Here is a 12,869-nt window from a genome sequence, read left to right on the forward strand (position 1 = left end):
CATGGTTTCGTTAAGGGGAAGTCGTGTCTGACAAATTTACTTGAGTTCTATGAGGATGTGTCTAGGGCGGTGGATAGAGGAGAGCCAGTGGATGTGGTCTTTCTGGATTTTCAGAAGGCGTTTGACAAGGTACCTCACAAGAGGTTATTGAAGAAGGTCAGGGGACATGGAGTTGGGGGTAGGGTGTTAGCGTGGATAGAGGACTGGTTGTCAAATAGGAGGCAGAGAGTGGGGGTCAGTGGGTGCTATTCGGATTGGCGGTTGGTGACTAGTGGAGTGCCGCAGGGGTCGGTGCTGGGGCGTCAGCTATTTACCATTTATATAGATGACCTGGAGGAGGGAACCGAGTGTATGGTGTCAAAATTTGCTGATGACACCAAGATTGGTGGAAAGGCAAATTGTGCGGAGGGTGTGGAGAGTCTGCAGAAGGATCTAGATAGCCTGGGCGAATGGGCCAGGAACTGGCAAATGGAATTTAATGTTGGCAAGTGCGAGGTGGTCCACTTTGGTAGGAATAATGGTAGGAAGGACTATTACTTACGTGGAGAAAAACTGCAGCAGGTGGCGGTGCAGAGGGACCTCGGGGTCCTTGTGCATGAGTCGCAAAAACCCAGCTTGCAGGTGCAGCAGGTGGTCAGGAAGGCGAATGGGATGCTGGCCTTCATAGCGAGGGGGATTGAATATAAAAGTAGGGAGGTCTTGCTGCAGCTGTATAGGGCATCGGTGAGACCGCGGCTGGAGTACTGTGTGCAGTTTTGGGCGCCGTACTTACGCAAGGATATTTTGGCCTTGGAGGGAGTGCAGAGGAGGTTTACTAGGCTGATGCCAGAGTTGAGGGGGTTGAGCTATGAGGAGAGGCTGAATAAACTAGGCTTGTACTCGTTAGAGTTTAGAAGAATGAGGGGAGATCTCATTGAGACATATAAGATGATGAATGGGATGGATAGGATAGAGGTGGAGAGACTCTTCCCACTCAGAAAGGACAGTAGGACTAGGGGGCACAGCCTCAAGATAAAGGGGGGCGGTTTAGAACGGAGCTGAGGAACAACTTCTTCACTCAAAGGGTGGTGAATCTCTGGAATTCTCTGCCTGTTGAAGTGGTGGAGGCTACCTCGCTAAATATTTTTAAGAAGAGGGTTGATGGGTTTTTGATAAGAGAGGGGATTAAGGGTTATGGGGTGAGGGCGGGAATGTGGAACTGAGCCACGACAGATCAGCCATGATCTTATTGAATGGCGGGACAGGCTCGAAGGGCCAGATGGCCTACTCCTGCTCCTATTTCTTATGTTCTTATGTTCTAACACCCACTGCAGAATACCAACTGTAGAACAACTCAGTAAAGCCTATATCTTTTTTTTAAACTCTGGAGACTGCTGCATCTTAAGAATTTAACAGCCTAATTCCTATTTCAAATCTATCTGTAAAGGAATTTGACCTACTGGCAAGAAAAACTAAGTAACTAACCTTGTGACTTGCTGAACAACGATCTTTTCAACGGGATCTGGCAACAATCCCTGACATATGATGCAAGCTATTAAAACCACCTAAAATGCTATTTGAGTGAAAGTGCCACCTTCAATGGTCCCGAATAACAGTTTTCTTCCACTATGAGGCAAGCACATGAACCATGAACTATTCTTTTGTTTACAGCTTGTAAAAGTGTACTATCCTCTTGAGCTGAATCCTTTTTGAGTGTCATGTTTTGTGAGTGCCTAGCTTGAGTTTGTTCATCAAAACATTATGGTTTTAAGCCAGCTCCAGGATTTAAATGCGTGAACCAGACATTGGTCAATGAACAAAATTTCTAATATTTTCTCTTAAGTGTAGGTTCTGGCGAGATAACCAGCGTGCAACTCCCCGAACTTTCTCGCCAGATAATGCAGCACTTGACTGCTGTTGGTGTCTCTCTGACTCAAGTGGGTTTAGCCATTCCTTTAACAATGAGAGGTGCAGTGCACACTGGGATAGCAAAATATTTCTGATGGACAAATATTCCATCAAGATTAAATCTACATCTGGGAAGGCTATCCTTTCAGAGCCATATTCTGACATTGTTCTGCTAGTCTAGTCTTGACCTCAATAGGTATTGTCACTTTATTGTCATGTACTTTGTATTCTTTGTTCACTATTTTATGTTATTATTGATATAATAGAATTCGTTGATGTCTGGAACTAGGGAATACAATAGGAATATGGAAACTGAAGTGAGCCTATCTCCAGTTTGAAATTTTTTGAAGGAAGAGCTGAAGTTTTGTATTTTCTTTTCAACCTTTAGGGAGTAATATGACTTGCATATGAGTCTGAAAATTCAGATACAATAAACAGAATTGAGAAATAGCGCACTATCGTTTGACAGAAATTGTGATTTGGTATTCAGAACTCCTGCTCTTACAGAAATTACAGATATTAAAATGTGAATCAGTGCCTCAATTTTCCTGTAGCTTTATGACTATTAGGTTATTCCTTTTGATTGCTGTGCTGATCTGCAGAGGATTGACAGTTCTTTGACAAGATTTCAGTGCAAATCATACAACAAAAAAAAATTAGTCTCATTGGGCACTCTTCTGCCTGCATTAAAAATGTGATACTTGACCCATCTGAGACTGATTGCTTTGCTATCCTGTTTTTTAAAGAAACTGTAACCCTTTGTAGACTGGCAGCAAATTTTTTGTTCTCTCTTGGGTATTGTTTTTATTTCATTTGATCTTGTCTAACAGAGCATTATTCAATGCTGCTCATTCACAATGTAGTATGGTGGGAGACTTAATACTCAACACCAATGTTGTTCCTCAACTGGCTAACAAAGATAGTAATGTGAATTACAAGATTTTTTTCAGTCATTTTCTACTGTTTGCTATATCCTAAATGACATCTAACACTCTCCAAACAGGTTAACTGATCTTCAGTATTTGCTTCAAATTTCTCAGACGAGTTGTAATGAAAGCAGTTAAGCTTGACACACCCTCAGTTTAACAGATTTTATTCTTCAATAGCAACAGTACAGAAACAAATCATGTAATGATCAAGGCTTTGCAGATGATTGGAATATTAAACAAATAGTAACTGGTGTCATCACACAATTTGATGATATGACACCATACTTAGCTACACACATGCACTGCCAAAATTGTTTCAAAATAGGTATTTTAAGATATTTATTTTATGATAATTAGATTAACAAACTGAACAGTTCGCTCATGCCATCTTCTGGAGTGTCTATTGTTGGACCTTTTGCTGTGTCTTCATGTCTCTTTCCTTTCAGTCTTGTTGAATGGGGTTGTAATTCCTTCATGCATCCGACATTTCCCATCAAATTTGGTTTCATGTACTGCAGTAGTTTTTCATAAATTGAGTATTCTTGTCAAGGTCCCTCACAGTAGCTGCTACCTTCCCTCTATGTCTTGCAGTGAAAGCTGCACTTCCTTTTGTGTAGCAATGGACTTTTGAAACTGACATAACTCTTAACTACATCACTTAAAGTAGCAATACCCTTTTGATAATATTCTATGACATGTTAGTACTGTGGGTTATTTGATTTATGTCAGTGTATATAAAAATCTTAATTCCCCATTGTATATCTTCATAAAAGCAAATCCCATGAATGGAAGCTCATTCAGAACAACAGAATTCCTAACCAGTCAATCAATAGTCAAATTGATTTTGAATGCCTTGTGATCACTATCTCAGGCTCTGGTGGTGACTTTGATCTTACTGTTACAGAATATTGTGCCTGTCATCCACCTTTGCACCAGTGGGTGAAGAATTTTAAAATGTAAACCAAACAAAGACTTTTAAAAAAGTTTTCTCCAAATGGTGTGTTATAAAATAGAGCTCCTTTTATGCAAACCATTCTGAAATTAAGTAATTTGATTTGGAATAATACGGATAACTGAAAACTAAATTACTGTCGTTTAAATTGACATAAACGTGATGTATGGTATTTTTAAAATTTAAATGATTGTAAAGAAAGTGCCAAACAAAAACGAGTACACTATAAGTAATTACTTCAAGGTAGGTTAATGATCATAGAATGTTGGATGTATTTTACCAACACTTGTCAACATATATTATGGATTTCAACAGCCTCTGGCAGAAATTGTTTTCTTAATTGTTTTGAAGCAATTGCGCCAGCATGTGTTTGCTTTGTGGTAACAACTGGTAAGATCACTGCTGGTATCATAATGCTTCACTGTAGCCAGGGTTGCCAACCCTGCAGGATTGGCCTGAAGCCTTCAAGAATTGAAGATCAATCTCCAGGACGCTGCTGTGTGCAACCTTGGAAAAATATCATAGGAGCATGAAAAAGATTTTTTTTTTATTTTCCTTGAACATTGCTCTTTACCAGATGTAAAAGTATTGAAAATGTTTCGCTGACAATCAAGCATTATCCAATTGGGAAATGAGTGTTTTAGCTTTCCAATTAGCATATAGGAGGGCAGGGAGCCACAAGAATGGATATGTTGGCTGGAACAAGAGGGCAAATCATGTCATGAAACCTCCAGAAATACATTTAATCACATTTGCAAACCCTAACTATTGCTAGTGTTGAAGTGCAATGCCACCTGGGAGTGTATTGTTGTATTTTCATTCATGGGTTCTTACATTTTGGGATTGGGTCACATGATTTGTCCCTGGACACATTCTGCATAGCAAGCTGTAGAGCTCACAGCTCATGAAAACCGGGAGCATTCGGGTTAAATTGAAGTTGGTAACTCACTTCCAAGTGTTTGAATTCTTTCAATTAATACAATATACTGGATATCAAATTAGCAAGCATGTGCACTTCACATATTTCATGTTATGCATCAGGCATTAAATACGATTGTGAATGCTGAAGCAATGTGACATAAGGCAAAAAAGATATTAAAACTCTTTGACAAAAACAGAAGATGCTGGAAAATCTCAGCAGGTATGACAGCATCGTTATAGAACCTTAGTTAGGCCACACTTGGAATATAGTGTTCAATTCTGGTCGCTACACTACCAGAAAGATGTGGAGGCTTTGGAGAGGGTACAGAAAAGATTTACCAGAATGTTGCCTGGTGTGGAGGGCATTAGCTATGAGGAGAGGTTAGAGAAACTTGGTTTATTCTCACTGGAACGACGGAGGTTGAGGAGTGACTTGATAGAACTCTATAAGATTATGAAGGTCATGGACAGAGTGGATAGTCAGAAACTTTTTCCTATGATGGAAGAGTCAATTATTCGGGGGCATAGATTTAAGGTGCAAGGGGCAAGGTTTCAAGGAGACATACAAGGCAAGTTTTTTACAGAGGGTGGTGGGTGCCTGGAACTTGCTGCCAGAGGAAGTAGTGGAAGCAGATACAATAGTGAGTTTTAAGGGGCATCTGGACAAATAGGGTGGGAATAGAGAGATATGGTCCCCTGAAGGGTAGGAGGATTTAATTCAGTTGGGCAGCATGGTCGGTGCTGGCTTGGAGGGCTGAAGGGCCTGTTCCTGTGCTATGATTTTCTTTGTTCTTTGCCCATCTAAAGGGAGAGAATAGAGCCAACATTTCAAGTCTAGATGATCCTTCGTCAGAGTCTTGAACCCTTTGAAATATTTTACTTGCAAAAGTGCAAATCAAATTATATAAGCAGTAAGTTTTGGCCCTGTTGCACTGATTTATACACTGTTCGGTACTCGTTTCAATGGCAGTGGTCACGAACAATGGCCACAACCCAAAGTTCAAGTTGTTTATCAACTTCAGCTTAATCTCAAATTTTGAACGGAATTTTACCATCCCGCCCGCCACGGGAATCAGAGCGGGAGAGAGTCGAACCATGGAAAGGTCAGTTGACCTCAGGTGGGATTTTACAGTTTCAGGACGAGCAAGGCCATAAAATCTACCAGTTTTCGACTCGTTCAGACTGTTATTTTGTTTTATGTATTTCCTTTATTATAAATTATTTAAAAATTGATTTACTTCTAGTTGCCGACATATTATTTTCAAAAACCCCTCAAAACTTCAGTCAAAAATAATGCAGTCACAACACAAGTAAAATGTTATGCCATGTGACTGGTAGAAATATATTACAAGGTTTTAATGTGCGGTATCTTAACTAGGTTACTCTGTACTTATGTCAACCACAAAAGGATAATTTACTGCAGTGAATTTTCACTTAGCATTTACCCCATACTGCATTCAAGAATGACTTTACAATGTCGTCAACAATGCCTAAAAAATAATCTACATTTTTTCTCTTGTCTTTTTGATGCATGTGTCACTATGTGGTGCATAAGGTTATAGTCAGTTGCTCTAAGGGAATGTTAACTAGTATTGCATTTTATTCACTTGATGTCATATTATATAAAGCAAAAGGATATAATATAGGGCACGTGTTGATCAGTAATGGTTTTCTGTTTTAAAGCTGAAACTATTCAAGTGAACACTTCTGTTTGTGTGATGTAAACTTAAATGATTGCTCTGTTCATTCACGGCAATTAGAAGCTAATATTTATATTGTGGGCATCTATTTTTGCAGCTGATAAGACTTGAACAGACAATCAAACAGCTTGAGGAAGAAAGAGTCGGACTTCGGGAGCACTGCCATGAATTGGCGGAAGAAAATGGACAGCTTCAAGCACGACTGGAGGTGGAGAATTTAGCAGTGCAAAATAAGCAAAATACAATGTCGATGGAGGTCAGTTGTTAGGTTTTTTTCAGTAAGCTTCCAATGTGAGATCCATTGAATACCATTGTGACTTACATGTGCTTATTTATAACATCAATTTTGTCTGCAAATGGAAAGAATTAACTTCATGCATTATACCTTGAAAAACACTATGGGTGGAATTTTCCACTCCTGCCAGTGGAGGAATCATGACAGACAGGGATGCTTAATTTGGAGGAAGCCAAAATATCTGTTACTCAACAGTGGGTTAAACTTAGAACTTTGTTTTTGTGGCTTTCATGGTAGGTTAAGAGTGAATTGAGTTTCATGCCAACCAATGTCAGGAACCCCATTAATTAGCATCCCATGCATGATAATTAAAAGGCTACCTCACCAGAATTAAGTTTGTGCTCCAAAATAAGTTCCTGGACAGGAAGAATTTAGATCATTCAGTTTTACCCCTGTATATAAATGATGTTCACCTGGTGAAGTTCACCTTTCCCGTGACTTCGAGTATGCAGATGTTGCTTTTGCTTGCTTGGGGATCTCACATAACTTCAGTCAAGTGCCAATAGCAAACATTGAACCAAGGCAGGCGAAGGCTAAAAGTATGGATGGGAATGGTGGAAGTGTGGAGAAAAGACTGGACAGTGTTACCAGAGAAAGGGGTGAGTGTGTCCAGGGAAGTGGGAGGGGAATATCTTAAAGGATAGGATCAGCAGTGTCAACAGAGGGTGACCTCAGGATACTAGTGATGGGACTCAAGGTCAAAGGGGGTAGTGGGATGTGGTCGGGTGCTAGGGGTGCAGGTCCAGGTCACAATCTGATAGGTCAAGAACTCATCTGGAGAGAGGTCACAGAAGGTGGCTCAGATAACAGGAGGGAGCAGTATCAGGGTAGGCATGGGAATAGTAAAAGGTGTCAGCTCTGAGGGGAGGGAAAGCATATGGAGGCGGATGGTGATATGGTCCAAGGTAACGGGAAGGAGTTTCAGAATGGCACAGTGGTTAGCACTGTTGCATTGCAACGCCAAGGTCCCAGCCTTGGGTGACTGCAGAGTTTGCACATTCTTCCCAAGCTCCAGTTTCCTCCCACAGTCGAAAGATGCACAGGTTAGATTGATTGGTCTTGCTAAATTGCCTCTTAGTGTCAAGGGGATTAGCAGGGTAAAAATGGATTTATGGAGATAAGGCCTGAATTGCATTGTTATCGATGCAGGCTTGATGGGCCAAATAGCCTCCTTGTGCTTGACCCAGATGCATAATAAATTTGTAATTAAAAACTAGTCTCAGTAATGGTGACTCATGAGTACTGTTATTAATTATTATAAGACCAATTTCATTCACTAATATCCTTTAGGGAAGGAGAACTGCCATTCTTACAAGATTTGGCATGCATGTGACTTCAAACCCACAGCAATGTAGTTGACTCTTAACTGCCCTCAGAAATGACCTAGAAAGCCATTCAGTTCGAAGGCATTAAGAAACAATTTGGACAACAAATGCTGGCCTTACTAACAATACCCATGAAAGGACTATGGCTTCAACAACGCCCAAAAAGCTCAATGTCATCCAGGACAAAGCAGCCCACTTGACTGACACCCTATCCACCACCTTCAACATTCACTCCCTATACTGCTGACACTCTTTTTGGTTTTTCCCATCACCACAACATAATTAGCAATGCATAAGAATCCAGGAATATTTTATGCTGGAACAGATCCTGATGATGGATAAACCAAAAGCTATTCTCTGGAAACAGTTTCTTTTAAGCGTTGCACTCAAAGTAGTGATTTCTTGAGGTTGCTTTATCAAATGAACCAAACAATATCTGTGTTTGCAGGACAACCTGAAGAAAATCTTTGCTCCTGAAAATTTGGATTCAATTCCTCTAGTTTTGGAATTTTGTGTGAACATCTCTTTAGAGTACGATTTAGACTTCTTGGGTCCAAGCACACCCAGCATGTGTCATCTTTTTTCAGTATACACATTGTAGAATCACACCAGTCGATGTGCTGATGCCCTTGTGGATAATACCTTTACTCCCTATGTCATCAGACTAGCCCTTAAGCTTCTCCTGTATATGCACACTGCACTTTCTGGGCGGGTCAGTCAACAGAGTTGCACTGTGTTAAGGCCCAGGTCAAGAAACTCTTAACATTTTTTATGAAATTAGCACAGACCTTAAGTTTTACGTTCGATTTTGGTATGGATGAGCATAACATGTTTCACTCCAGGGTATGATTCAAGTTACCCACTAGGAAGCTTTTATCAAACAAAGTTTATTTAAGAACACAGTTAAAATATAACAAAAAGAATTAGCATAATATTTACCAATTGCAAAATTAAATACAATACATTATACTACTAACAGCTAGCTATCTCTGTTGTTCCAAGTTAACACCATCCCACACATACACCCTTCTTTAGACTTGGCACAGAAACAAGTATACTCCTGTGATGCTGGATTTGCAGCTTTTCAATACCTTCTGTGAATTGGTCCTTTGAATGTTGGATCAATTCTCTGAGGCTTCTCAATCTTGGAACTTCCAAGAAGCCTCTGGAAAGAGAGAGATTGCTTTCTTCCATCCGCTTCTAGCAGCAGTTGAGCAACAAAACTAAAAACTGGACTTATCTATTAAAAAAAGTTGTCCCTAGGCATATCATTTGACCTGTCAGTCATCCCCCAATGAAGCTCCACACTGCAATCCTAAGGGACCATTAAACCCACAAGACACTGCATTAGTCCAGATTAAAATCAGCAGGATATCAATTAGACTGCCTCAGCACCATAAAGGATACCGGTTACAGACAGCACAGCACCAGTAAAATGCTAGGGCCTGCTTGAAACATCCTGCAGAGAAACATGATTAAAATACATTTCTTAAAGGCATATTATCTTCAGAATTATCTCTGAAGTTTTCTGGAACATCAAATTTGTTTGGATATATCAGTTATCAACCAGAATTGGTATATTAGTATTCTTACAATGTTGAGCTCCATACATGACAGTAACCCTACTATTGCTAATACACTTACATCTTACCAGATAAATACTTGTCTGCATGGAAACAATTTGCCATAGCCGCATTTCAGTGTCAATTTACATATGCAATGACTGGATGATCCATTACACGTAGCTAGTTCACCTGTCATAGGGTGTATCATTAATTTCCAATGATCCAGATACATATCCTTCAGAATTCTGACTGGTAAGATATTTACACTTGCACCCATGTCAATTTTGACTGTGAGCATGTGTTTGCCATTTTTCTTTGGGCCTGTGATGCTGATAGTAAGAGCCTCTAACCATTTGGCTTTATCCACACATTGTATCACATTCACAGTGCTGAAGGCCTGCTTGCCTTCTGGTCATTACCCTTGCATATGTGCTTATAAGGGTCTCTGATACACTTCCTGTTGTTGCTGCCAATATGTTGCACATACTTATAGTTTGTTTGCATCTTATTGCACCTTTGGAACTACATTTCCTATGTGGCAAGCATAATGTCCTTTTACAACGCATACCTTGGAATGCATGCAGCTAAGCAGTGGTTGCAGTAGACAACACTTCCTACATGAAATGCTTGTTATCTGCATCCTGGCTATCATGCCAAAGCAGGTATTGTTGTCCAGCAACAATGACTGTATTTTTCTGCCATTTTTTAGCAGTGTGTCAATATTGTGACCTTTCTTTTTCTTCAAAATGCCCTGTTGGCATTCAAACTGTGACTGGCTCTATAATCAGTTCAGCTTCTAAAAACCCGCAGTCTATGCCAGTATTCCAGCACCTGCTGACCAACTGATCAGTTGACCCTTGTGGCTGCTACCTATAGGACATCAGCTCAAAAGGATGAATTCTGAAGTTTATACAAAGCTAATCCTCCAGCATGTTCCATAGCTTAACCAGGTCCTTCTGGTCCTCCTCAGACAAGCCCAAAGTGTTGTCTTTGGGCAACCCCTTGTTTCCAGTGGCTATCTTTATTTTCACTGCTTATCCATTTGTTCTTGTGATGGGTGAATTGGAAAAGCATAGTTCCATCTTTGTTTGAAAAGCCTAAATTTGGATACGACACCTGTGGCATTCCAATTTGTACTGGGAAATTTGCTGATCATCTTGCTGATATTCTCTGTCTTCTACAGACATCCCCAATGTATAGGCAATTTGTAATGTCTCTACTCCATGGAGAGATTCACCATTGCAGCTTCTATTTTATTTAAAGCATTTTTTGGCTACATTTCAGCTTTTTCCTATTTCACAAGCTAATGGCTTTTGCATGGGAATGGCATCTGAGGACATTATAATGACCCTGCAGCTTTTCTGTTTGATTCAAAAGTGACTTGCTACTCCCATTAACCATCTATCTTGCTACTCCACAATTCAGATGTTAACTATTCTGCAAAGCACTGCCTAGAGTGACTATCTCCCACAGTTTCAATGGACATACAGCCTGTGTATTGCACCAAATCCTGTCCATGGTTAGTCCTCTGGTCTTCAAATTCATAGTGCTGCCATTGTGTTGTGTTGCTATGCCTGCTTTACACAAATTCATCAAACTCACACCAGGACTGGTAAATGATTCATAGGTTTTGTTCATTTGAAGATACATTACAGGATGGTTTACAGAGATTCGCAACCGTTACTGACAAGGACAGCACAGATGCAATTCTTATACGCATTCAACATGCTACTTTACATCTGGTTACAAGTTCATGTACATATTCCCATAAAAGGATTTCAGAACAAGGGCTATAAATCATAATATTAAATAAAACAACTGGAACTAAGTACCAGAGCACCAAAGCAAGCCTTTTAAGCAGTTCGTCTTGACACTCGGCAATCTTTATTGTCACCTCCTAACAGCTTCCGACCCAACAGGCTTGATTTCAACATGCACATCCCCTGAAAATTTCCCAACTGTCACTATCTACCTCTAACATGAAAATCCAGCCCAAAAGAGTTTGTTAAATGAAGTAGATAAGTTAAATGAGTGGGTAAAAATTGGCAGATGAAAGACAATGTGGGAAAATGTGAGGTTGTCAATGGCTGAATGAATAGATAAGCAGAATATTACTTAAATGGTGAAAGACAGCAGAATACTGCAGGACAAAGTGATCTGGGTGCCTTTGTTCATGAATCCAAAATTGTTACCTTGCAGATACAGCAGGTAATTAAGGCAAATGGAATGTTGGCATTTATTTCAAAGAGGATAGAATATCAGGGTAAAGAAGTCTTATTCAATGTTATAGGACATTGGTAAGATCGCACACGGATTACTGCATACAGAGGTCTCCTTACATAAAGAGGGATTTTTGTATTGGTGGCAATTCAGAGGAGATTCACTGGGCTGATTCTGAGGAAGGTTGTGCAGGTTGGATCTGTATGTTTTCCCTTGTGGGAGAATCTCGATCTAGGAGGCACAGTTTCAAAATGGAGGGGTGGGATTCTCCGGCCGTGCTTGCCCCACAACCAGAGAATCCTACCCAAGGTCAATGAACCTTTGCATGGTTCCCCTCCACCACACCCCCCCAACCTCCCCCCCCCCCCCCCCCCCCCCCCACCCCCCACCACTACAACTCTCATGGCGGATGGGACGGGAGAATTCTCCTTGAGGAGTTTCCATTTAGGACAGAGATGAGGAAGGGCATCAGCCTGTGGAAATCTTTCGCCCAGAAAGCATTGGAGGCTGGGTCATTGAATATATTGAAAACTGAGTCAGACAGATTTTTTGATTCACAAGGGAGTCATGGATTGTTGGGGACAGACAAGACAGGACGTTGAGGTTAAAACCACAATCAGATCAGCCATGATCTTATTGAATGGTGGGCAGTACAGGCTCAAGGAGTGAAATAGCCTACTCTTCTTATTTTTGCATATTTTTACCACATGGCACACACATGTGGGGGGAGGGGTAGATTGAGAGATCAGAACTGCCGGGGGGGATGGATGGTGGGGGGACCGAGAGATGGGCACTGCCTGGGGGCGGGGGGAGGAAGGTGGTGGATGTCGGGGCTGACCCAGACAAGTCCATGGGGGCCAGCTATCAGGCTGGTGGCAGGGGGATGGAGGGTGGTGGGGTGGTGCGGGAAGCAGGGGTAGGGTGGCACAGCCAACAATGCAGTGTTGCAGGGCTTGTCAGCGATCAGGAGGCCAGCAGTGCGGGGCCAGTGTGCATTGCTCATACCAGTGCTGACAGATCAGTGGATGCGCAGTGGCCTGCTTAGCACTATGCTGCCAGCCTCTCCAGCAGAAAC

At 41.1% G+C, this 12,869-nt stretch overlaps 1 protein-coding gene across 5 annotated transcripts in view; it reads left to right on the forward strand.

Moving 5' to 3' along the window:
• Positions 1-12,869, forward strand: part of LOC145341822 (uncharacterized) — a 707,529-nt gene that overhangs the window by 448,704 nt on the left and 245,956 nt on the right. For all 5 annotated transcript variants that reach the window (XM_080186786.1, XM_080186791.1, XM_080186787.1 and 2 more), the window contains one exon: positions 6,487-6,645. In XM_080186786.1, coding sequence (XP_080042912.1) covers positions 6,487-6,645 — 159 coding nt within the window. The remainder of the gene's footprint in view (positions 1-6,486; positions 6,646-12,869) is intronic.

The sequence above is a fragment of the Carcharhinus amblyrhynchos genome, chromosome 4 (genome assembly GCF_965287045.1).
Source record: "Carcharhinus amblyrhynchos chromosome 4, sCarAmb.v2.hapA, whole genome shotgun sequence".
NCBI lineage: Eukaryota > Metazoa > Chordata > Chondrichthyes > Carcharhiniformes > Carcharhinidae > Carcharhinus > Carcharhinus amblyrhynchos.